Source organism: Mustela putorius, unplaced genomic scaffold (genome assembly GCF_011764305.1).
Source record: "Mustela putorius furo isolate JIRA1106 unplaced genomic scaffold, ASM1176430v1.1 tig00537227_pilon_pilon_pilon, whole genome shotgun sequence".
Classification (NCBI taxonomy): Eukaryota; Metazoa; Chordata; class Mammalia; order Carnivora; family Mustelidae; genus Mustela; species Mustela putorius.
Genome location: NW_025422368.1, coordinates 23564111 through 23591111, shown reverse-complemented (window position 1 = coordinate 23591111; position 27001 = coordinate 23564111). Strand labels below are relative to the sequence as shown.

The window sequence follows — 27001 nt, the reverse complement described above, 5'->3', positions numbered from 1 at the left end:
ACATGTAGGAGACAGTAGAGGGAAAACAGGAAAAAAATTGTGCCCTTTCAGATTATGGTGATTGCTACTGGTTTTAGTTTAATAGTGGAATAACCGAATGTGTATTTTTCAAGATAGTTGCTCATTAAAATACCTAAATGAAAAGTTTAAAGAGCAGGCAAAAGAAAACAGAGCAATCTCCCCCCAAATAACTGAGTCTCCATATCCAATTACTCAGCGCGTTCCCGAGCCGTCTGTCACGTGGTCTGCTGTCCTTTAAACAGCCCTCAGGTGTCAAGTTTGAGAGAGCAAGCTGGGTCAAGGTCTAAAGTCTTCGAGGATATTTCGCTCAGAGAAAGTGAAACTTTATTGTTAAAAGTGGAGCTCACCACTACAGAAACACGACCCGCCCCGCATTTTCCTACTAACATCGGCCTGAGCAGCGAAGGGAAACCGCCCACTGATCGTGGGTTTTGAGTCCGGGCTTCGTGTCTTTCCCTTTGGCGAAGGGCAGTTAAGCCCGGGAACAGGAGCCTGGAGACGTTAGGCCGCAACAGAAAGTTATTTTTTACTCTAACGGCGGTTTTCGTAAGCGATAAAGATACAAAACTGAGAAGTAGGGATTACACCACAGAACTTTCCGGGGTCTCCTCTGCCCCCACCTCCCGCGCGCCGGGCGGCGAGGACCCGCGGGTGCGCGGCGCTCAGCAAGCCGGCTGGGCGCGGAGAGATAGGCGCGCGCCGGCCGGACCCGCCCCTCCGCCTTCGCCCGCGGCGCCGGGGGACCCGCGGCGGTGACGTAAAGGGGGCGGGGCGAGGCGCGGTGTGGGGTTGCGGGGTTTCTGCCGGAAGAGGAAACCTCCCGGTGGGGCGCAGGCGTGCGGCTAGCCTTGGACGCCCGTCCTGGGGGAACGGCAGGTGTGCGGTGGGAGCGCCTGGCGAGTGATGGGACCGTGCGCCAGCGCCCCGGGATAGCGCGGGTGAGGCGACAGAGCCCCGCCCGGGCAGCCATGGGGCTCCTTCGGCTCCTGGTCCTCGCGGTGCTGGCGTCCGAACCCGGCGTGGCCGGAGGAGCCGAGACCGTCGGGAATTCCAGCGAGGGTAAGGGCAGGGGAGCCTCAGTTCTGCAACCTCAAGTTGGTTTTGCATTTCTTGCAGGTTCGCAGTCCACCTCGGGATCTGTGCATTTCGCAGGGGGGGTGGTGAATTCAGAACCGGCGGGAGTGGATCGGGGTCTTTTCCAGCTGAAGGAGATTCCCATTGCCAAGGAGGCCTCACCGTCAACCTACTTTAGGCTGAGGGAATGGGAAGGGTTAAGTAACTCTCCTGGTCAGACACGTTTTTAATCTCCCTTAGGGAGCAACCATGTGTTTGTAGGTTTAAGTTGACTCATGAAAACACTTCTTTGCTCTCAAGTGGTGTATCTGAGACTCGCCTGGGAACTTAGTGCAGAATGAAGGGCTTTATTAATCATGTTCCTCCAAGCTGCTGCGGGTTTTTACACTCCAGAATCTAGATGCTTTTCAGATTGGTTATGCTCTACGGAGTTTGAAAGGAAAAGTGAACCCAGAGTGGGACTTAGGATGGTATAGGTCATGTGCTCAGTGAATGCGTTTTAGCAATAGCTCCTGGTTTGTTAATATAAACCATAAAAAAGCAGTAATTATGCTAGGCTGATGATAATCATGTGCTTTTCCATGAGCTTCATCACATTCTTAGTTTTATTTTGAGCTTAAGAGACCAGTTGCACTTCTGAACCAGTGTATTTTCTGAATAATGTGGTTGTGTTCCTAATTGCTCATCTTAGAAAAGCTTTTGTGCAAACTGAATCTTAGAGTCATTGCACAGGAGTTAAGGCCAGAGCTGAAAAGGGCAGTTATATTTATGCAGAGAAAAGCCTTGTTAATGATAGGGCACTGACATTTCACTGTGTGCAGTAAGTGCCAGGTGCTTTCCATGGCATTGTTAATTAATCCTCACAACCCTATGAGATCATCACCCTCTTCAGAGGAGAATGGTAAGGCAGAGGATGAAACTGGGGCCACGATGATGTTCATTACACAGGTCAACAGTTAAGAGGGGGCACAGGTGATATTTGAATTCATGTGTGTCTGGCTGTAGTTTTAATTTTCATGGTCCTTCCACTTCGGCAAAGCTGGCCTCCAATAAAGATATTTTACTTAGTATGGTGCTTTACATTTAATTCTGTGAATTCTCATTCCTCAAAATAACCTTATGAGAGAGGTAACGGTGATGTTATTTCCATTTTATTTTTTTTAAAGATTTATTTTCCAGCGAGTGATTGCGTGCAAGTGGGGAGGGGCAGAGGGAGAAGGAGAATCCCAAGCAGACTCCCCACTGATTGCAGAGCCTGATGTGGGGCTGACTCCCCCGACCCTGTGATCATGACCTGAGCCTGTGCATTTGTATTTAATATTATCTTCCATTCTTGTTTTACATTCATATCTAGTAGTTTACATGGAATTACAATAGTAATTGGAGTTGAGCGGAATGCCATGTGGGCCTTCTAGTATTTGTGTTATTGCTGGTTCTGGATTTAAGGCAGCGGGCTATTCGTGTGGTTCATTGCAAGTGATCTCTTTTAAAAGTATGTAAAAGGTAGTGTGTACATTTCTGTGTTTCCTTTCAGCTTTTAGGGGTAATGAAAATTCGTAAGATATAAATAAGATATGGGGAGAGGCAGTTGAATGCCTACCAACTTAAGTATCTGAACTGTTTTTTTAAATAGTTCATCTGAAGAGGATTATGAAGACTTAAGATTTCACAGATCTAGAATTTGGTTGTGTCAAAGCACAAACAAGTAAATTTTAGTAAAAAAAAAAAGAGTTGGATAATTATACGGTTCAAGTTTAGGATCTGATTGAGAAAGAAAAGGAAAAGATTAGTACTGGTCAGCTCTTTTTAGAAAGAAATTATTATTAGAAGGAAAAATAACTCTGGGTGGGAATGGAGGAAGGGTATGAAAAATAGAAGAGAGTTCCTGGCTGTGGGTGAGATGGCAAAAAAATACCTTTGGCAGAAAAAGCAGAGCCATTGTTTTTTAGAGGAGAGCCACAGCCTCCTGAGTGCTCTGTCTCCATGCTAGCCATTTGCCTGCACTATCATTTGATGTGCTGTCTTTTTCCTTCCCACTCACAAAGTCACAAGATCTAATTATGCCTCATAAAGTGAATCCTTTTCCAGGTAGCTTAGAGGAGAAGTTCCTGTTAACTTCTTCAGGGTATAGTTTGGATACATGTTTTCTTTTGCTTATGTCTGTTTTATTTTATTTATTTATTTATTTTTATTTTTAAGATTTTATTTGACAGAGAGATTACAAGTAGGCAGAGAGGCAGAGAGAGAGGGGGAAGCAGGCTCCCCACTGAACAGAGAGCCTGATGCGGGGCTTGATCCCAGGACCCTGAGATCATGAGCCGAAGGCAGAGGCTTAACGGACTGAGCCACCCAGGTGCCCCTGTTGTCTGTTTTTATAAGTAGAAATTAAATGCATTTTCTGCCAGACTATAGTGTTAAAGTCTTGATTTTTCGTATTTTTCCTTGTCGCTCCTTGGAAGTCTCTTTCTCATTTTGATGTTTATGATGGACATGCTGGACATGTATAGTCCCCTTCTTTCTACTAGTTTATTCGTAGGGCCATATTGAATCCCTGACTTCTTTTTTAAGTAAGGAGATGAGTCCCTGAAATGCTGGGAAGCTAAGGGAAGTTTGTAATGTTACTTTATTGTATAGCACTGGACAGTTTAAAATTTGTTTCTCCTATTTATTTTATACTTTCAGCAGCCAAATGATGTATGAGGTACGTGACTTCCATTTCACCTTGGAGAAACTGAGGCCCAGAGGAAGTAAATTACTTTTCTGAGGTCATAACATTCAACCATCCTTCACTAAACATTTACTGTGTGCCAGCTATGTGATTGGTACTGTACTAGACACCAGGGTGTCAACTATAACAAAGCCCTGCATAGCCACAGCTGGTTTGGCGAATATTCAGTCTTCTCGAAAATTGCGAAGTGGTTAACAGACTGCCAAGGTAATACTGCCAAAGGATTTTTACGCAGAAGTTAGGTTAAAGATAATTAAGAATGGGAAAAAATGTATTTATCCTTTCCTAATTCATCAAACATCATGTTAGGAGTTCTCAGACGTGGCTGAACATTAGAATCAGCTAGAGAACTTTTTTTTTTTTTAAAGATTTTATTTGTTTATCTGACGCACAGAGAGAGATCACAAGTAGGAGAGAGGCAGGCAGAGAGAGAGGAGGAAGCAGGCTCCCTGCTGAGCAGAGAGTCTGATGAGGGACTCCATCCGAGGACCCCAAGATCACGACCGGAGCCTAAGGCAGAGGCCCAACCCACTGAGCCACGCAGGTGCCTTGTCCTGGAGAACTTTTTAAAAAGGCAGTTTGGTGAAGAGACAATTAGAAATTGAAATGTAAAAGAAAAAATGAATTTCTGTTAGCATCAAGGAACATAGAATATTTAGGGGTAATTATAATGGAATATGTAAAGATCTTTACAGGAAAAAGCATATATCATTCTTGAGACAAATTGAGAAACTAAGCAGAGGGATATCTCAGATTCATAAATTAGAAAATTTTATGTTATAAGGATATCATTTCTTCCTCATTTAATACATTGCCATTCCAATCAGATTGCTGGCAGCTTATTTTGTGGAAATCGACAAGCTGCTTTCAAAAATATATATGGAGATGAAAAATGGCCAAAATAGTCAAGACGGTCTTGAAGAGAAAGAACAAATTTGGGACAAAATTGACACCAATGCAATATTGGTGTTAGGATAGACAAATAGACCACTGGAATACAAGTAAGAGCCCAGAAACAGACCAACACATGTGGTCACCTATGTGAAAACTGAAATTGCAGAGTAGTAGGGAAATGGTGGTATTTTCAATAAAGGGTATTCTATCAACTCAGTATGCATATGGAAACATGAACCTTGACCCTCTGCCTCACACCATATGTAAAAATCAACTTTATATTGATTTTAGTCTTAAATATCAAAGGTAAAACAAAGGTCTAGAAGTTAACATGGAGAATGTGTCTTCATAATCTTAGGATATGTTGGCAAAGATTGGATTAGAATGACACAAAAAGGACTAAGCATAAAAAAAACTCAAGAAATTGGTCTACATTAAAACTAAAATTTTGGGGTGCCTGGGTGGCTCAGTGGGTTAAGCCTCTGCCTTCGGCTCAGGTCATGATCCTCAGGGTCCTGGGATCAGACCCCGCATCGGGCTCCCTGCTCAGCAGGGAACCTGCTTCCCGCCTACCTCTCTGCCTCCTTGTGATCTCTCTGTCAAATAAATGATAAAAAAAAAAAAAAAGTTAAAACTAAAATTTCTGTTAATCTAAAGGTAGTAAGAGAGGAAAGGTGAGCTAACAGAATAGTAGAAGTACACTGACAGAATGCTCATATCAGTGATGTATAAAGAACTAAAATTCAGTCATGACAGTCTTTTTTTTTTTTTTTTAAGATTTTTTATTTATTTATTTGACACAGAGAGAGAGATTACAAATAGGCAGAGAGGCAGGCAGAGAGAGAGGAGGAAGCGGGCTTCCCGCTGAGTAGAGAACCCGATGCAGGGCTCGATCCCAGGACCCTGGGATCATGACTTGAGCTGAAGGTAGAGGCTTTAACCCACTGAGCCACCCAGGTGCCCCAGGACAGTCTATTTTTAAAGTGGGCAAAAGTCTTGAACACAGACCCTTTTACAAAGGGAGTGTCCAGATGGCTCATAAACAAAACAAGATGTTCTTAACCTCTTTAATGATTAGGGAAATGCAAATTGAAATCACAATGAGATACTACTACGCATCCAACAGAGACACTGATGAAACCTAGTGTTGGTGAGACAGTTGGGCAACCACAATACTTTTCCACAAGTTGATAGGGGTATAAATTGGCAAAACCATGTGGGATAAGTGTTTGGCAGTAGCTACTAAGGCAGAATGTAAGTGTACCCTATTACCCGATGATTCTACCCGTGGGTTCTATCCAATAGAAATGTGTACATATGTGCACTAAAAGACATGTACAAAAAATTGCTTGGAGTTACTCATAATAACTTCATATTAGAAGTAATCCAAATGTTGATTAACAGAAGAAAAGATAAGTAAACTGTGGTATATTCCTTTTATGAAGTATACAACAATGAAAATGAGTAAGTCATGGTTACTTAAGAGTAGCTTGGATTAATTTCACAGGTATGCTATTGATTTTTAAAAAGCTAGACACAAAAGAATTCATCCTTTGTGATTCGACTTAATTAAAGTTCAGAAATGGGCAAAGCCCATCTGTGGTGTTTGAAGTTAGGATCATGGTATTTCTGGGCGGGAGGAAAGGCTTAGTGATTGAAAGGGACTACAGACCTCTAAGATGGTAGAATGCTCTTTCTTCACCTACCATGTAAACTTCATGTACTTCTCTGTATGTATGTTCAATAAATGTTTTTTAACTGACACTTGTACCCTAGCCCCTTTGATTTTTATTTAACCAGTCTTGATAGGGGCCCAGGCAGCAGTAGTTTTTAAGAAGCCCCTCCAGATGGTTGTAATGCACAGCCAGAAAGGAGAACCACTGTATTAGATTTCCTTCCAATAAGGCCACCTTATGAGTGCTGTAGGAAATTCGAAAAGTAAAGAAATGTGCAAAGAAAAGGGAAAAAAATCATTTAAAATACACCCCCAGAGGCAACTGCTTTTAAACGCCTACTTATCTTGTAAAGTGATCAGGTTTTCAAATCGTGGATACCGTTTCTTTTATTATCTTGTATCTGCCAGGTTCCTGCTACAGGTATTTGATTGGGGAAAAAGGGTTAGTGAGGCATCATCTTTCACATAGCTTCTGGAAATCCAGGAATTAATAAGTGAAAGCTGTAGCCAGGTGCTTTTCTTAAATTTAGAAGCAGAGACTGTAACGTAATGTTTTGATCCTAATCATTATATATTTTCAAATGGACTGCTTGTTTTCATTTCTGATTTTCTTAGAGAGCAGGACTTCTTAGGTAGTTTAACCATTTAGGATGAAAAGTGATCTGTTACACTGTCACAGGAAAAACCTCAGATAGGTTTTACTGCCTGATATGTATGTATGCTTTCTAGTAGACTCTTCCAGAAAGAACTATTTCTTTATTTTTATGCTGGAATGGTAACAGCTGGTATGTTCATCAGTACGGGATTTGTTGAAAAAATATGGTTACATACAGAATGAAATATTATGTAACTTGTAAAATGCTAGAGCTAGAGTTATCTATGTTGATATGCAGAAATATCTAAGATCTATTAAATGGGCTATACCAAATGTATTTATATTTTTCCATTGTATGTAGAAATATTTATTATATCTGCCAAAGTCCTAAAAGATATATGCCAAACTGTTAATATTGATTATTTCTGCAGAGTATATTTGCTGTGGGTATTGATTTTCTCTGCATTTCTTACCTTTCTATAATAAAGGTTATGTATTATCTGGAAAAATATTATGATTTTAAGGGAAAAAGAAAACAAGTGATGGAAGTGTTGAAAGAGTGTCATCATTTTGTCTAGGTTCTTATTTTATCTGTGTTCTTGTTTTTATAAATTTGAGATGAAGACTTGAGGTAGAATCTGTGTTTTGAGTGCTGTCAGGAATGGAGGATTTTTCCAAATTGTACAGTTTCAGTTTTTGGTAAGAACATCTCACCATCATTATAGAAATTTGATAAACTGTGAAATGTGTAAAGAAAAGAAAAATCCCTTAAAATATACTCGCAGTGATACCTACTTTCAATACCCATACTTACCTTAAGTTACCAGTTTAATAATGTGTTTTAATTTTTTTTTAAGATCTATTTATTTATTTGACAGAGACCACAAGTATGCAGAGAGGCAGGCAGAGAGAGGAGGAAGCAGGCTCGCTGCTGAGTAGAGAGCCTGATTCGGGGCTTGATCCCAGGACCCTGAGATCATGACCTGAGCTGAAGGCAGAGGCTTTAACCCAGTGAGCCACCCAGGTGCCCCTGTGTTTTAATTTCTATGGTTCTTCCTTACTGTCATTTGAAACACTGAAAGTTTTGGTTCTCCATGTATTTTTGAGTTGCGATTTACTTACACCCCTGTGTGATAGGTTACGGGAAGATTAAGAAAACCTTGACACCAAGACTTAACTAGTTGATAGCTTTATTTATTTAAAGAGTTTTTATTTATTAGAGAGACAGAGAGTGCACCCACAAGCAAGGGGAGTGTCAGGTAGAGGGAGAAGCAGGCTTCTCACTGAGCAAGGAGCCTGATGTTGGGCTCTATCCTAGGACCCTGGGATCATGACCTGAGCCAAAGGCAGAGGCTTAACCCAGTGAGCCACCTAGGCGCCCTGGGTAGAGTTTTTATTCAAGGTCTTTGTAATGGGGGATAAACATACAAGATTATCTGAACAGTTTCTAAGATATACTCAAAGGCAAATTAGTGAGAATTATAGAAATCTTGGACAGCCTTCACATATACATTTGAACCAGTTTTGATCACAGTACCCAATAGGCAGAACAGCTGGTCCATAAGAACTTCATAAATATTTGTCAAATAGAGAAAATGGGGAAGAAGAGGAGAAGACTTAAAAAAAAAAAAGACTGAAAATATAACTAGAAAAGGCAGTGAAAAATAAAAAATGAGCTTAGTGCTTTGAACAGTTAAAGGATGGACAGTTAAAGGACCAATTAGTTCCTAGGAAAATAAACATACTGCTTTCAGATTGGCAGACTAGAATTTGTGGATATTTTTAAACCTTGGAAACTGAGGATAGATGGGACCAAAATTAAAGTATGATACATGCAGTATTTTTAGTGCCACTTAATGAGACTTACTTAATTTTATGTATAATTTGGTTCCCTAATAAAATAATCATGATGATGGGAAAGCCTGAAAAATGTAGAAGTGTTTTTCTTGTTTCCCTTTATAAAAAGGGACTTCCCTGTCCAGAGTCTATTAAATTCTTCCTAATATTTTTACCTCTGTTCTGGCTGGAGCTTAGTTTTACATAAAAGGTAAAATGTGGGCGCCTGTGTGGCTCAGTGGGTTAAGCCTCTGCCTTCCGCTCAGGTCATGATCTCAGGGTCCTGGGATCGAGTCCCGCATTGGGCTCTCTGCTTGGCAGGGAGTCGGCTTTCACTCTCTCTCTCTGCCTATCTACTTACTTGTGATCTCTCTCTGTCAAATAAATAAATAAAATCTTTGGAAAAAAAAAAAAAAGAACGTGTTTCTGCTTACATAATTGGGAGGAAATATACCATCTTCATTTGTCATTGTTGCCACTAATTAAAATTTTCCCTGGAGTTTCAGAAATTAAATTGTAGCCACCAGTAACTTTTTTTTCTATAATCAATTATAAAAAAAATAATGAAGGTAATATAACGGCATCATGAAGTTTGGGGAATTTAGGCAGAGTGAACTTTGATCTCAGCCTAGCTTTATTCATTTATTCTGTTCCACTTCTTGGTTAACCATTGTTCATAGTCTTTTTAAAATCATCCAGATGGAGTATTTGTGTTTAAAAAAAAAAAGGTGTTGGAAATTAGCCTGTTTGGGAAATAATACATAAGAATGAGTGTGAAGTTTAATGTCTGGAGTATTTTCCTTTACCACCCACTGACTCTAATTTCCTTCCAAAATAAAATGATAGTTCCACAGTGGGACTTACAATCTATTGTCAACTGTTTCATTTTATTTTATTTTAATATTTATTTATTTTGACAGATACCGCAAGTAGGCAGGCAGGCAGAGAGAGAGGAGGAAGCAGGCTCCCTGAAGAGCAGAGAGCCCGATGCGGGACTCGATCCCAGGACCCTGGGATCATGACCCGAGCGGAAGGCAGAGGCTTTAACCCACTGAGCCACCCAGGCTCCCAACTGTTTCATTTTATTAAATTTAAATCTTTTTTTTCTATTTTTAGACTTGAAATCTGCCCCACCCCCACTCCTAAGGACTGCTTATGTAATGTGTGGGAGCTCCTCTGTTATTTCTGCAGAAAGATGCCAGCTACAGGGTAGAGGATGGGACGGGCATCCAGGATCACACACATAAAAGCAACCTATTTAGTAGATTGTTTGAGAATTGGGTTGATGAAAGAAAGAACTGGAGTGCAGGTGGGAGAAAGACACAGTGCGTGGATGACTAAAACACAAAGGGAGGCAAGCAGACAGATGACAAAGGCTTAGATGAGGTGTTGTAAAACTCGTGTGGACTTTGAACTTGATTCTTGAACCAAAAGTTCCTTTTTCCAGCATGCCCAGGGTTCAGGACTGCATGTGAAGTATATGGTGTAGGCACTGAGACATTTTTTGTCAGTGTTGATGGCACCTTCCTTTGCAAGCTAGGTAATAACAGACTCATTTGACAGATGAAGAAATAGAGCTTTAAGGGGATTAAGTAACCTGCCCAAGATCACACAGCTTATAACTGGTAGGATAAAATTGAAGCCCCCATATCCCTCTGAGCTGGGCTGACTTCAGAATTCACTAGATCAAGTTCTGTATTTAATATCAGTGTATTCATAATTGTTAGTGCTTTCTTAGGGTTGTTAAACCCTTAAATTCATGGGCTCTGTTTTTGTTTTTAAAGGTTTTATTTATTTGAGAGAGAGAAAGTGTGTGCAGGTACAAGGGGGAGGCAGGTCAGCGGCCCCAGGACCTGAGCAAGGCAGATGCTTACCCCATTGAGCCACCCAGGCACCCTGTTTTGTTTATTTAATAAAAAAGATTTGTTTTAAAGATTTTATTTATTTATTTTACAGAGAGAGATCATAAGTAGACAGAGAGGCAGGCAGAGAGAGAGAGAGGGAAGCAGGCTTTCTGCTGAACAGAGAGCCCGATGTGGGACTCGATCCCAGGACCCTGGGATCATGACCTGAGCCGAAGGCAGCGGCTTAACCCACTGAGCCACCCAGGCGCCCCTAAAGATTTTATTTGTTTAACAGAGAGATACAAAGCGAGAGAAGGAACTCAAGTAATGGGAGAGGGAGAAGGGAGAAGCAGTCTTCCTGCCGAGCAGGGAGCCCAATTCGGGGCTCAATCCCAGGACTCTGGGATCATACCTGAACTGAAGGCAGAGGCTTAACAGCTGAGCCACCCAGGTGCCTCAAAATAAGCTCTATACCACGTGGGGCTTGAACTCATGACCATGAGACCAGGAGTCACATGCTTTACTGACTGAGCCAGCCAGGGGCTCTGTTTTGACTGGAATTGTTAAGGCTGCTTACAACGGGGAATGTTCTGGCTCTGGGCACTGGGCATCTAAGGCATCCTGAATACTCTTTTTTTAAAAAAAATATTTTATTTATTTATTTGACAGAGATTACAAGTAGGCAGAGAGGCAGGCAGAGAGAGAGGAGGAAGCAGACTCCCTGCTGAGCAGAGAGCCTGATGTGGGGCTCCATCCCAGGACCCTGGGATCATGACCTGAGCTGAAGGCAGAGGCTTTAACCCACTGAGCCACCCAGGCGTCCCCTGAGTACCCAGGTGCCCCCTGAGTACTCTTTTGTTCGAATCTTTCAAAACACCTATCTTAGGTGTTTTAGTGCTTTAGTGCTCAGTTACACAATTGAGTAGCTGCTTCCCCTTCTTAAGCTTAACTGTCCTCATCAGTAAAAGAGGGGCAGCAATAATTATCTCCCCAGGTTTTTCTCAGGATTAAATTAAGAATGCATGTATGCTTATGTCTGTGATTTCTACAAGTTGATTTTACAGGTATAATGTCACAATGAAACGTTTCTCCCATGGCAGGTCTTCTTGAATTTTCCGTAGGGAAGTTTAGATACTTCACGCTCAACAGACCCTCTCCAGAGGATGCCATTTTGCGTCATATTTCCAGCAATGCATCTTTCCTTATTTTCCAGATACACTCACAGTATCAGAATACAACAATTTCTTTTACTAAGGTAAGTATGGAGAGTTATTTCTTTAAACACCATTTCCAAATTTGGGGGTCTTGTATTTAGTAGAAACATGAGAATTTGATGCCTCTTTATGTGTGACTTTATGTCCTTCAAAGAAAAAAATCAAGATTGGAGCCTGTCAAGTAGGTGGTTTAGACTGGCTAAGACGTGTGCATCTCAGGCCTTTCTTGAGTGTGGTGACCTCTGACTTAAAGAGGGGGTGAGCAAGTGCCATGTTTCAGAGTAGGGTGGTCTTTACCGTCTCCTGGTCGCAGTTAAGCTTTTCTTGTGATTTCTCACCATTTTTAATTTCTCTTCTGGATCTTTAATGATTTTTACCTCTGCATATGTTTTAGTAGGTTTCCATCCTTGTTCAGCCATATAGTGTTTATGGAGTTTAAATATAAAAATATATATTTATATTATATAATAATTTATGTAATATGACAGTTATAGCTCAGTTTTTTTTTTTTTTAAGATTTTATTTATTTATTTGACAGAGGGAGAGAGATCACAAGTAGGCAGAGAGACAGGCACAGAAAGGGGGGAAGCAGGCTCCCTGCTGAGCAGAGAGCCCCATGCGGGTCTCAATCCCAGGACCCTGAGGTCATGACCTGAGCTGAAGGCAGAGGCTTAACCCACTGAGCCACCCAGGCGCCCCATATAGCTCAGTTTTTTAAAGAAACTTTCTAGAACATGAATTCTTTAGGGGTGGGGCTCATGTTTTTGTTTTCATAATGATAAAGTTAATTTGTATATTGGACCTACAAGATGGAGTCTGCCTCAGTGGCCTGCTCCATGTCACAAATCTAAACCTGAGTTAGCTTGTACTTACCGGGAAACACCTGTCCAGGAAACCTAACATGACAGTCACCATCCTCCAACTCTGCTCTAGTTCCTTTACGAACCATAGAGAGTAGGACCTGCTCTCCTTCCTTATAAGGAAATTCCTGACCTCCTAGCCAATTTTGTCCCGTTTCTGTTTCGCTTTTTCTAACACCGTACAACTCACTGTTGCCCCAGATCCCTCAGCTGCTTCTTCACTGCTTCTAAGGCACTACACTGCCCTAATCTGTGGGTTGTTTTTCCTTGACACCAAAAGGACACCAATAAAGGACACTTTACTGAATTGTTTCAGTGTTGTCATTTGACTGTAGTCTTAGTACTTGACATAGTGAATCTTAATTTGGGGAATTGGAAAAATTGGGAATTAAACTGTGCGTCTCCTATTCCTATCAAAGATCGTGTATTGAAATAGTTCTTTGTGCATATGTGTGAGCATCTGCGTGTAGAGATGAATTCTTTTAAGGAAGGTCTGTGTTTCTTCCTTCTTGTTTTGAGAAGGTTTGGAATAGGACATACAGACGAAATCCAGCCTAGAGTTGAAATATTTTGCTCAACTCCCTATTCACAATGACTCTCTTCTACCTTATTGCAGACTCTCCTTCACAATACCTCAGGAACAGGCACTGACAAAGGACTGGTTTTCATTCTTAGACCAGAGCAGAGTATGTGCACTTGGCACTTGGAGACTTTAGATGCTGAGCCTGTCCAAAACATGGCCATCCCACTCTCCTATTCAGAAAGAGGTAACCTTTCTATCTTCGACTTCCTATTGACTCTCCAGAATGTGGAACTTATTTATGAAAACTTAAGGGAAACTGTAATCCTTGTAAAAGTATTGATTGCAAATACAGTATATTGAATCAAAGATTTTTAACAGCAAGGGAGCCAAAGAATTACATGGTGATTGAAAGCCCAGGTAGGGGTGTTGGAGAATGCAGTTATTAACCCCCCCAAAATTTAAGGAGGCCTTGGAGAAGCAGGAACAAAGGCAAAACACAGTTCTGAACACTTTACCAGGCAGAAGAAGGCATGGTAGAAGAACTGAGAGTATTTGGAGAATGGCAGAATGGGGGGTGTGGCTGAAGCCTGGAGTGTGAAGGGCCTTGTATGTAATTTGAGGTTTGTATTCTATTCTGAAGGAACATAAAGAATTTTGAAGCAGAGGAATGCTATGCATTTCCTCTGTCAGAAAGTTAACTCTAGAAGCGGTGTGGGGAGTGTTGTGGAGCAGGCATAGCAGGGTCAGGACTCAGCTCACCTTTAAGGGCTCAGAGTGAGAAAATGGAGGGTGGCACTGATGAGACACAGTGACCGGTGGTTATGGATTATAAAGGCAAGAGCATAGGCTTCCGATTTGGGCTGCAAGGAGATAGTGATGCAAAATAGGGTTGAGAGAGAGTTGTGGTGCTGGGCAGTTTATGCGATCCAGATGGGAAAGACGGTGACTTTGGTTTAGGACACAAGGAATCTGAGATGCTATAGGACATCTGGGTGGAAATGTGTAGTAGGGAGTTTCAGGGCATGGAGTGGAGACCTGAGGTTAGATATCCACCTGCAAGGTTCTGAGTAAAAGCCATGGCAGCGAGTAAGATTGTCCAGGCATATACTCAGAGATTTAGGGGGAAAAACAACAGCGGATACTTTCATAGTGCCTACCACATGTCAGGCACTGTTTCTGGGCGATGCTAACTGCTGAGGAATTAGCATACGACTAAGGAGGAGTCAGGCCGGTAAGAGAAGAGCCCAGAGGTTCTGCTTTAAGTAAGGAGTGTAAATAGTGTGTTGTAGAGAGGTTAAGGAAGTGACTGAAAGTGTCCATGTGATAGTGCAGTGAAGGGTGGCCTTTAGGGAGAGTCATTTTAGTGGCACAGTGGGGATGAAAACTTGATTACGGTGATTGAGGAATAAAGGTGAGCTGAGGGTATTTAGACTACTCTTACACAGTGTTCTAGGGAGCAAAAGGTAATGACCTGGTAGAAAACCACAGACTTTGGGTTTTCATCAAGGATAGTGTACAAAGAAGAATTAGAGTAGAGCTTCCATTGCAATCCATATCATTTTCTCGGGTGTAGTAAAGATTTGTAAATGCAGGAGAAGGAGAGTGTGGAAGAAGATGGAGACAGATATGCATGTTGGGTTTCTCCATTCCAGATCTGGCCAGGGGGCATCCACCACCAGAATTCCAACAATTGATGGAAACCAGGACCCAACTGTGGAATGATTGCATGAGTGTATCAAGTTGAGATCTTGAAGATCTTTAAATTGATTTACCAGATAAGATCTGTCTTATCTTAACCTTTCCACTTGGGTCTATCTAGACAGTTGTTTGCATAGAATCGAACGCATGTTATGTGACTTCTCTAAGTTTTGTCACGCTTAAGGTCATGAATAGGATTCCTAATAAGAAAAGAAGAGCTGTTTTAACCACATTATTAAGAGGATGAAGTACCTAAAATTTGTATTAAATATCCAAATGCTATTCCAGTACATGGTCTTGGGAGTCTTTTGAGGTCTTTTTTATTTTTACTCTTTTATGTGCACAAAGACTCCTCCAACACTGAGGGTGATGTCATCTTTCTAACAGTTTAAAGGAGCATGTGAAAAGTAGACACCCCTTTCTTTACTGCCAGTGGAGTTCCTTTTCTCTTTGGCACTGTTTTTTCCCTTCTGTCCCTGGATTCTTAAGCTCTTTTTATGGGATCACAGACCCCCCCCCCGAAATCTAATAAAAATCTCTCACCTTAAGAAATGCATGCATTCAGGGTGCCTGGGTGGCTCAGTGGGTTAGGGCCCCTGCCTTCGGCTCAGGTCATGGTCCCAGGGTTCTGGGATCTAGCCCTGAATTGGGCTCTATGCTCAGCGGGGAGCCTGCTTCCTCCTCTCTCTTTGCCTGCCTCTCTGCCTACTTGTGATCTCTGTCAAATAAATAAATAAAATCTTAAAAAAAAAGAAAAAAAAAGAAATGCATGCATTCAACCTTTGGCATACAATTTCAAGGTGTTCATGGGACCTCCAAAGCCCATTTTTGGATACCAGCTTAAGAATGTCCATCTCCAGACCTTTTCAACTCTAGAGCAGGGTTGACAAACACAGACCATAAGTCAAATCCAGCCTCTGCCTGTTTTGTACATAAAATTTTACTAGAAACAGCGACGTTCCTTTGCTTACATTTTGCCTATGGCTGCTTTCGTGCCTCGAGGGCAAGGCTGAGTGGTTGCCGCAGAAACCATCTGGTGTGTGAAGCCTAAAATATTCACCATTTTACCCTTTACAGAAAGGCTTGCTGACCTCTGTTCCAGAGCCCTCAACCTCAGTCAAGTTTTTCCTCTTTAACCTCAGTTCATGAAGTAGTTACAAAACCAGAAGCTCTATTATATTTAACTCCTAAATGGAAAGTTCTTACAAGAGTAGAGTTCTGTTTTTCTGAGTACAATGTGAATGTAGAAGGATTCTGTGTTGAGTAACTTCCTTATTTTTCATACAGATCCTGTCCCTGGAGGCTGTAATTTGGAGTTTGATTTAGATATTGATCCCAACATTTACTTGGAATATAATTTCTTTGAAACAACTATTAAATTTGCCCCAGCAAACCTAGGCTATGCAAGGTATGTCTATCTTCCTATCTCCTAAAACTGCTTATAGGACATCCATGAGTAGCTGTTGTATTGATTCAGTGAACTCCCCAAATCCATGGTTCTCTTTACGGAAATGGTTTAATTTTTTTTGGAACGGAGGTCATTTCAGCGTTGTAAGTAATAGTTAATCTGTCACAATTAATATTGTCTCCCTCCATCCTTAGAAAGAGCTAGATGTTGAGTTTCTGTTGTGAGCTTAGAAGTACATTTAGTTTCTGTAGAGTTTTGAATATAGAAAGCATTCTGAAACCATGAAACACCCTGTATTTTTTTTAAGGATTTTGTTATTTTAATTAAAACTCTGCCTTAGTTTCTACTTTGATAGTAATGGTAGCTAACATTGAGTAACACTTCAATGCTGTCTGTGTATCATCCGTAGTGTTCTTAGTCACTGAATCCTGACAGTTTTCTTAAGAAGGGGTGGTGGTGCTTCTACCGAGTGGCGCCCAAGGGTCATTGAGATGAAGTGACATGCTCATGTCCACACAGCTAACAAACGGCAAAGCTGGCATGTCCCTCTGGGCCTAACATGAACATGCGGTTATTTCACCATACTCCCCCTCAGTAGCTTCCTTTTAGTCGTAATGCCAAAATTGGAATGGATGCAGAAGTTTGAAATTTGAGCTTTTGGTTCCTTTTATAGATGGGACATGCATCACAAGAGATTGATGTTCAGTTTTGTTGGTTGACTTTAGAGGCACAAATCCTCTGCCGTGTGACATTGGGACGGGCCGGGACTCTAGGTGGAGGTTGCTGTATGATGTCTATCAGTATTTTCTGCCCGAGAATGACCTCAGCCAGGAGGGTTTGCTAAAGCATCTGCAGAGGATGGCAGAGGTGCCTCAGGTGAAGGCCAATGCAATCAAGGTAAATCTGGTTTTTACCATTTGTGTGGCCGAGGCTGTGGCCCTATTGTCAGAGTCGAGAAAGGAAGAAGCTCCTCTTCCTTTACTGTTCCTTGGTCTTTCTGGGATTCTCACTTTATTCTCTTTCATTCTGTTATCATATCTGTTACGATGTCACTATGCTAGTGATATCCCCAAGTAATGTTGGCTTTTGAGGAGGTGCATGTAAATTATGTTATGTTTTAATTGCTGTCACATACATGACCTGGTCATCTTCAGCTACAGATGGAAGTGATTTTTTCTTTGTATTCCCATAACTATTATATAAAAACTTTTGGCAAGTATAGAAGTTACAGTGTCTTTTAAAAAACAAGGAGAAACTGTCTCAGGATATACACATTGTCATTAATATTTACTTATTTATTTATTTAAAAGATTTTTGTTTTTATTTATTTTAGGGAGAGAGAGTGTAGATGTGCATGTGGAGAGAGGAGATGGGTAGAGGGGCAGAAGGGGAGGGAGAGGGACTGGCAGACGTCATGCTGAGTGCAAAGCCCCATGTGGGGCTCGATCTCATGACCTGGAGATCAGGACCTGAGCCAAAATCTGCTTAACTCACTGAGCCACCCAGGGGCCCCTGACATTAATATTTAAGCCCAAACTCAGAAGTCTCTAACTTGAAGCAGAAGTTTTCTCTGACCTTTGGAAGCCCTGTAAATTCTTGGAATACCAAGTGTGGGGTATGGGCCAGCAGCATTGGTAACACCTGCGAGTTTGTTAGAATTGTAGACTCTTTGGCTCTACCCCGACCTACTGAATCAGAAGTTGCATTTTGAGGGCCCCAGGTGATTCCTATGCATATTAAAATTTGAGATTCATGCTATAGATGATTTTTGTGGAGGGCAGGATTTATGTCTTAAAAAGTACTTGATAGCAGTCTAATAATATAGAAGTTCATCCTTCAGTCTAATGGTTTATGGGTATAGTTTTTCTAGACTACTCTGATTCTTCTAGAAGGTTGATAGGTTACCAGATTTTATAGGAAGCAGTGGCCTTTGTGATTAGCCTAGGCCCTCAGTCTATTGCAGAGCAAGATCTCATTTTGTCGTCTTGTCACCTAGGATGTCATGGTCATATGCTAAGAAGGAGCCTTACACAAGAAAACTCATTGTGCTTATTCACAATGGAAGCTCTTTTGGACAAGTTTACCGGTTGCCTTTTTACGTAGAAAATTTTGAAGATCATTTTATTTTATTCTCATGAAGAATGTAAGAATCATATACTTTATAACTTTCAGGGAAGAGTTAGAATTTTGTATGCCAGAGTTGAGGGAAACCCTCGTTGACTAATGAGGGCATGTTGAAAAGAGTCAGAGCCTGTTTAAAGAGGCTTGCCCTGACCAACTTTGGGGCAGTTCAGTCATCAAAAAGAGTAATGATTGGTTATAAGTTTTGAATAAATAAAAATAAGCCCATATATGGGGCGCCTGGGTGGCTCAGTGGGTTAAAGCCTCTGCCTTCGGCTCAGGTCATGATCCCAGGGTCCTGGGATCGAGTCCCACATCGGGCTCTCTGCTCAGCAGGGAGCCTGCTTCCTCCTCTCTCTTTCTGCCGGCCTCTCTGCCTACTTGTGATCTCTGTCTGTCAAATAAGTAAATAAAATCTTCAAAAAAAAAAAAAAAGAATTACATGTGATGACTTTATTAAAAAAAAAAGTCCATATAAATACTAATGAAAGGGGGAAAAAAGAGAAAAAACTCCTCAGTTGCCAACATTGGAGGAGACTCCTGTACCAAGTTACTCTGGAAATCAATACAGGGGAGGAATTTATGCTGTGTTTCCAGAAAGAGGCCCTGTAATTCATCCTTCTGGATGAGAGAAGGCTCTTCATGGAAGAGTGCCAGCCAGTAGATGTAGAAGGAATAATAGGATGAGAAAATCACCATATTCCACCCTCAGTGAAATAAGTCAGGCATCAGCAGGATCAACGACTGCTGGGGAAGAGGATAGTCTCAGCATGCTCAGATTAATTCTATTTGCAAAGGAAAAACTTACTTTTGGAATGGAATGATTTGATGGTCTTATCTATATGGTCTGTGGGGTTCACTGATAGTGGGTAGCTGGCCTTATGTGCTCATATGACTCCATCTGATATCGTCATGACCACCTGTGAAATGTTCTAGCAAAACATGTTTAACCTGAATTCAGTCCACTGGAGTTGCTGTTTATAGGATTACATGGGTTTAAAGAATAAGTTGGACACCTTGAGCATATCCAGACTGTGGAATGTTCTATAAGGCAACTGCTCTTTTTTTTCTTTTAAAGATTTTATTTTTATTTTAAGAGAGAGTGTGAGCTGGCGGTGGGGGGTAAGGGGCAGAGGAGAGGCCAGAGAGGATCTTAAGCAGCTCCAGCACTGAGTGTGAAGGCCATCGAGGGGCTCAATTTCACAACCATGAGATCACAACCTGAGCTGAAACCAGGAGTTGAAGGCTGAATTGTACCACCTAGGCGCCCTTTAAGATTCTATTTTTAGTAATTTCTGTACTCAACCTGTGACTTGAACTTACAACCATGAACTTACACAGGCTTTACCAACTGAGCCAGCCAGGTGCCCCTGTAAGATAGGTGCTCTGGGGGTGCCTAGGTGGCTCAGCACGTTAAACAACGGACTCTTAATTTCGACTCAGGTCATGATCTCAGGGTTATGAGATTGAGCCCTATATTGGGCTCTGCACTGAGCATGGAGCCTACTTAACATTCTTCTCTCCCTCTCCGCCCCACAATAAAAAAGCAAACAGAAAAAGACAACTGCTCTTAATCTCTTTAAGAATCATTGGTGGGGGGGCGCCTGGGTGGCTCAGTGGGTTAAGCCTCTGCCTTCAGCTCAGGTCATGATCTCAGGGTGCTAGAATCGAGCCCCGCATCTGGCTTTCTGCTCGGCAGGGAGCCTGCTTCCTCCTCTCGCTCTGCCTGCCTCTCTGCCTACTTGCGATCCCTCTCTCTGTCAAATAAATAAATTAAAAAAAAAAAAAAAAAAAAAAAAAGAATCATTGGTGGGGCACCTGGGTGGCTCATTGAGTTAAAACCTCTCCCTTCGGCTCAGGTCATGATCCCAGGGTCCTGGGATCAAGCCCCACAAAAGGTTCTCTGTTCAGCAGGGAGCCTGCTTCCCCCTTCTCTCTGTCTGCCTCTCTGCCTACTTGTGATCTCTGTCTGTCAAATAAATAGATAAAATCTGGGACGCCTGGGTGGCTCAGTTGGTTAAGCAGCTGCCTTTGGCTCAGGTCATGATCCCAGGGTTCTGGGATTAAGTTCCGCTTCGGGCTCCTTGCTTGGCCGGGAGCCTGCTTCTCTCTTTGCCTCTGCCTGCCTTTCTGCCTGCTTGTGTGTACTCTCTCTGGCAAATAAATAAACTCTTAAAAAAAATAGATAAAATCTTAGAAAAAAAAAAAGAATCATTGAGTGATGGGTAGGACTGTCCTAGATATCGGAGGTAAACAGCATGCATAAAATGGTTGGATTTTGGTTAAGGGGGAAAAAGCTATGAAAGACATTGTAGGGGCATGTTTCTTCTATTACATATATTACCTTCCTAAAAAAACCTTTAAAATGGAAGGTTTTTTGTTTTTTGGGTTTTTTTTTGAATTTATTTTTATTTGAGAGAGAGCATGAGAGGGAAGAAGGTCGGAGGGGAGAAGCAGGAGATGCAGGACTCTATCCCAGGACTCCAGGATAGTGACCTGAGCTGAGGGCAGTTGCCTAACCAACTGAGCCACCCGGGTGTCCCTAAAATGGAAGTTTTGAAGTGAAGAACCACGCATAACAACTTGCATGGAATGTTTTCTTATTGCAGAGTCTGTTGACAAAGATAGCTGGGTCCTCTCCACAAGATGTTAATAAACACTTGTCTGCTGGCAGTTCGTAGCTAGTAGTAATAGCTAACATTTGTTGAACACTTACTCTGTGCCAAGCATTGTGCTGAGAACTGAGGAAAGAAGGACTAGGGAGCAAGATAAATGCAGTTCTTGCTATTGTGTTGTTTACAATCTAGTAGACGACAGGAATTTTTTAAAAATTTTGTCCTGATAGTGTTTACACTTTATATCTTATTTTACTTAAATTGTTACCATTTGATGCTGTGCAAAATCTTTAGAAGCATTTTGTATAACAACTTGCTTATATTAGCACATATAACTATAACTGTGCAGGACAGTTGTTTGAGAGAGCTAACTGGATTGGTATATATTTTAAACAAGAATTATAATATAATTTAATATCACCTGTAGGTGGGATTATAATAGAATAGCTTTTTAAAAAAAATCTGAACACTAATCACACATTATTTTTGGCTTCAGGTGGTTACTCTAACAGCTAATGATAAGCCACGTGTTTCCTTTTCCTCTCTCCGAGGACAAGGTGTCATTTATAATGTCATTGTTCGGGATCCACTTCTCAATACATCTGCCGCGTATGTTCCTGTTCACACGTACGCTTGCCACTTTGAGGCCAAGGAGGGTAATTGTTCTTCCCTTGGTGAGTATGTGGATTTAAACTTCGAAAATTTCTTCTTTGGCTTTGCAGATTGAGGTCAACCAATCCAGAACTTAAGAAGATTAAAAAATGCTTTTGTCTGGTCTTCATTCATTCAGCAAAGGCCTTTTGAGCCCCTCTGTTGTTCCACTCTCTGTTTTAGGCACAGGGATATAGCAGTGGAGCAAACAGACAAAATACCCGCCGTCCTGGAACTTATGTTTTAGCAGGGGCGATGAGACAGACAAGATAAATTTGTAAAATATTCATCATGTGAGAAACTGCTGAGTGCTAAGAAGCAAGCATGAAGTAGGAAAGGTGGGTAATAAGCAAGTGACCGTGAGGGAGGAAGTTTGAGAGCGACCACAGCCGAGGTGGAAAAGCTAACCTTTAGGTGGAGACGGGAGGCACAGCGGGGAGCCCTGCCTGCCTCTGGGCTGTAGTGCCTGCAGAGGGAACAAAGACCCTCCGCAAGGAGCCTTGCTGGAGGAGGGGGAGAGATGCAGCCTGCTGGGTCTCGGCTGGGTGGAAGCTCCTATTCAGAGTGAAATGGAAAGGCAGGGAGGGTTGAAGCACAGAGTGCGGTCTGGCTCCTGTTTTGATGGGATCACTGGGCTGCTTTTCTGAGAAAAGTCAGGGGCAAGAAGAGGAACAGAGATGGATCAGACTATCTGGTAATTTCCAGTGAGAGAGGACAGTGGTTTGATTGAAAGGACAGTGGTTTGGATAGGATGGTGGTAGTGGAGGTGTGGCAAGATCATTCTGTGTGTGTGTTTAACATTTTATTCTGAAATAGTTTCACAGAAATGATGCAAAAACACGAAGAATTTCTGTGTAATCTTTACTCATATTCCTCAAATGTGAACATGTTACACTTTGCTTTTTCTTCTTTGTGCTAGCGTGCACGCTCTCCATATGTATGTGCTCAGATACTACTCTCTCTGAGCCACTTGAGAGTAAATTGCAGACATAGACATTTTTCCCTTAAATATTTCTATTTTTTTCTTATGTAATCATAGTAAAAATGATCATATTCACAGAAATAACTTTGATGCAGTACTATTATTTAACCTATAGACGTCACTGAATTTCACTAGTTATTCCACTGATGTCCTTTATAAAAAAACTGTCACGTGTTACATTTAACTGACTTGTCTCTTTAGTGTTCTGTAATCTGGAACAATTCCTCAGTCTGGTTTTGTCTTTTAAGACCTTGACCTTTTTGAGGAGTATAGGCTCACTTTTTAGAACATCCTTCAGTTTGGGTATATCTGATGTTTCCTCATGATTAAATTCACATGATGCATTTTTGGTGGGAATACAAAAAAATGATATTGTAACCTTCTTAGGAGGCATTAGATATCTATTTCTCCCATGACTCATGGTGATAACCTTGAATATTTGGTTAGTGTTATGCCCGAGTTTTCGCGTCTGAGAGACCACCCAGCTTAAGCTTGGGCCCAAGTATACCCCGCATAGCGGAGTAGGGACTTGGACCCCGAGCTTAGTCAAGGCAGGGGAATTTATGGGTCGTTACAAGAGGCTGGGGGGGAGGAGAGAATTTACTAAAGCAGGGTGGGGGTTTCTGGAACCAAAGCAGGGTGGGGCTTCCTGGAACTAAAAGTAAAGTAGGGGAAAGTTCAGCCCTTGGGTACAGGGGTCTGAGATGGCTGTACTTATGCTAAGGCTAAACCTGAGGTGGGATGGCCTTAATTTTTCTCGGCCTCCACAGTTAGGGATGTTTCAAGGGAGTGCTGGGATAAGCCTTCCTGGAGTATGTTCAAGAACAAGTAAGAGGAAAGAAATTGGAGAAGAGTCCAGATAGCACTTTCCAGGAGTTTTGCTCTAAAGAATAAAGTCCATTGTGTTCGGGGACAAGGCTTCCTTCTTCAGTAGAGCTGTATCCCATCTGTCTTCCATTGCCATGCTCAGGATCCTGGAGAGTTACAATGTAGGAAACCCAGGCAGTTATATGTTCTGCATTTTTTGCTGGTAGACTTAACCTAGGTTCCTCTAGGCCCCTTCCCTTGAGCCCTTCTGCACCAGAGCCTCCCCCAGTCCGAAAGCCCTTCTCCCCTGGGTTTCCATCTCTGTGTGTTAGTTGAGGAGAAAGGGAGCTCTGATCCTATTCCTTCAACCTAGAGTTGACTACTCCTGGTGATGTTGGTCCTATTGTTGCTTTCATTTTCAAGCTTGATGTGTATGAGGACATTTTTCCTGAGGTTGGAGTAGGGAGGAGGTATCCACATTGCCTTTTAATTAAAACCTTGGCCCTACGTATCATAACCTAGGTGATACTGTGATGAATAAAGACTCTACTAGGACTGTCTTCTGTCCTTCCAGACCATTACCCCTTTGTCTTCATTGCCCCATAAAGTGCCCCTTGTGTCTTGAGAATTGTCTCTAGATTCTACTTCTTATGAAACCTGCCATCTGGCTTTTCCTGTATCATTTTTTCCTGTCCTTTCCTGGTTCTGTGATTGGGGTTTCCATTTAGTTCCTCCTTGTTGTCTGGTATCATGGAAGCAAGCTAACTGTGTGTCTGTTTTTATTGGGTTGGAAGATCTTGCTAACCTTGCTGGAAACTGCCACTAGATTTTCATTAGAAAAACACTATCCCAGCAGACTCCATGCTTGTGGTATAAAGATTAAATCATAGAACAACAATCAGCCACAGTTCTTAAATAAGCAGAATGTGGCGTCTTATCTTTTGTTTCGTCTTTCTTTTGGGTGCTTTGTTCTCAGAAAAGCTGCTGCGTGGGTATATATCATGTCCTGCAAATTCTGGTCTTCTGCCTTGTGTTTCTTATTTCAATGTAGGTCTTCCTGGTATCTCTATCTGAGCACTCTTAGGTGTTTTTTTTTTTTTTTTTAAAGATTTTATTTATTTATTTGTCAGAGAGCGAGCGAGAGCGAGCACAGGCAGACAGAGTGGAAGGCAGAGTCAGAGGGAGAAGCAGGCTCCCTGCGGAGCAAGGAGCCCGATGTGGGACTCGATCCCAGGATGCTGGGATCATGACCTGAGCCGAAGGCAGCTGCCCAAACAACTGAGCCACCCAGGCGTCCCGTTTTAAGATTTTATTTATTTATCTGAGAGAGAGACAGTGAGAGAGAGCATAAGAGGTGAGAAGGTCAGAGGGAGAAGCAGACTTCCCATGTTGCTGGGAGCCTGATGCGGGACTCGATTCTGGGACTCCGGGATCCTGACCTGAGCCCAAGACAGTTGCTTAACCAACTGAGCCACCCAGGTGCCCCCACTCTTAGGTGTTTTATGTGTTTTGATCTATGGTTACATTGTAACATTTTCCACATGAGCTTGTATAGGTGTTTTGTTTTTGTTTTTAGTTCAGGGATTATTTTCTTCTGTTTATCTCAAAGGAGGCATGATGGTGAATTTAGTGTATTTTTCTCTTTGGTTAGTTGTATCTTTTGGTTCACGTTATTTATATTTGAGTTGGTGCCTATTAAGGGCCATGAGATTTGGGATTCATTGGCATCATGAGGTATATTGTGCTTGATTGTTAGTTATAATGTTACATTTTTTTCAGAAGCAATATGTATAATGAATATGGGCAGTGATTTGTTCATGTGTGACTTATGGTGTAGTACATGTTCTTTTATTTTAATGTGAGTTTCAGTTAAGATTTTTTATGGTGAAGAACTTCAAAGAACCTTCATATACTAATTTTTCAGCATTAATGATTTTGATTCATGGTTTTGATTTCAGCTATATACCCACCCGAGTCTTGGCCTCCTAGTGCTTCTTTATTACTGATTTTTTTTTTTAATAGCAAATCTGTGGCCATCATTTTGTTCACAAAATTTCAGTGTGTATGCACATACTTGTGTGTGTGTGTGTGTGTGTGTGTGTGTGTATGATATAGGCACAGTAATCACTGACGCAAGTTTCAGTGAAAAATACCAAAGACAATTCCCTAATATACCATCAAATTAACAGCCAATATTTACATTTTCCCAGTCATCCCAATTGTTTTTCTGTTTTTTGTTTTTTGTTTTTTTAAATTTGAATCAGGTTTCAGATGATGTCTATACATTGTATTTACTTGATGTGTCTTTTAAGTCTTTTAATCTGTAGTCCTTTCCATTGCCCTCCTTTCTTCTTGCAGTTTGTGAAGAAATGAAACTATTTTATGCACACACAATTCCCCAAGAGTATGTCAGCAGTAGTGCTGCATATTTTGTCGGAAGCAGAGATTGTCTGGTTCCTCTTTTGTTATAGTAGTAGCATTGATTGTCATTGCCCGCATAAAACAATTTGTTAAGGATGGCAAGGGTATTTCCAAAGTAGGTTTATAATTCATATGCTTTTATTTGTACATGATCTATTATAAATTAAAATAAGTGTACATACTATTGTCAGTGCCCTTTGCTTTTTTCATGAAGCTTTGTTCTCATAATTAAATAAAAGGTTTGGATATATTACCCACTAAATTTTTTATTATTTTTAGGAAGAGTATCAACCAAAGTGTTCTTCACCCTTTTTGCCCTGCTTGGTCTCTTCATTTGTTTTTTTGGACACAGATTCTGGAAAACAGGTATTACTGATGTAGTTGCTGTTTACGTGACTTATGGGTTATTTTGCTTAAATTCTGCTGGGGAATTTGAATTTTAAGGAGGCGAAGCAACTGCTTATCTCTAGCTGTCTTCATAGATTTGTGGCTGGGTTCTTTTCAGTAAAGATTTTACTTAATTTACTTAGTTCAGTAAAGATTTTACGTAGTGCATTTTAATTTTTTCTTTTAATAATGGATTATAACCTCCTCTTACTAAGAGGGGAACAAAACTGGATTTATTCAGTGAACTTCAATTCCTAGGTCGGCTAGCTGACTAAAAGTAACTGGGGTTGGAAATCAGGACATTTGTGTAAGCATGTGTGGATTTTGACAGTGGTGACTGATGTGGTTTCACATACATCGAGCAGCAGGTCTGTGGTATATGTATACTGAAATGTCTCCTTAGTCCTGGGAGGTTCAGACTGCAAATAGGAGCTCCACAATCATCTCTGCGAAACCCATTTGGGGAGTGGGACACAGTAGTTCCCTCTTATCTGTGGGGCATACTTCCCAAGTCTCCTAGTGGATGCTTGAAATTATGGATAGGACTTGAACCCTGTACATACATATATATATATTTTTTTTTCCTATCCATGCATATCTATGATAAAATTTAATTTATAAATTAGGCACAGTAAGAAATTAACAAT

General features: G+C 41.4%; 1 protein-coding gene across 3 annotated transcripts in view; it reads left to right on the top strand.

The window, feature by feature from the left end:
* Positions 1-774: 774 nt before the first annotated feature.
* TM7SF3 (transmembrane 7 superfamily member 3) overlaps positions 775-27001 on the top strand; it is a 34425-nt gene continuing 8198 nt past the window's right edge. For 2 of the 3 annotated variants that reach the window (XM_045073317.1, XM_004776404.3), the window contains exons 1-7: positions 775-1080; positions 11768-11922; positions 13358-13508; positions 16250-16370; positions 17096-17267; positions 21603-21780; positions 26247-26333. In XM_045073317.1, the coding sequence (XP_044929252.1) occupies positions 990-1080; positions 11768-11922; positions 13358-13508; positions 16250-16370; positions 17096-17267; positions 21603-21780; positions 26247-26333 (955 nt within the window). In that variant the 5' untranslated portion in view covers positions 775-989. The remainder of the gene's footprint in view (positions 1081-11767; positions 11923-13357; positions 13509-16249; positions 16371-17095; positions 17268-21602; positions 21781-26246; positions 26334-27001) is intronic. The other variant, XM_045073318.1, reaches the window with a different exon arrangement.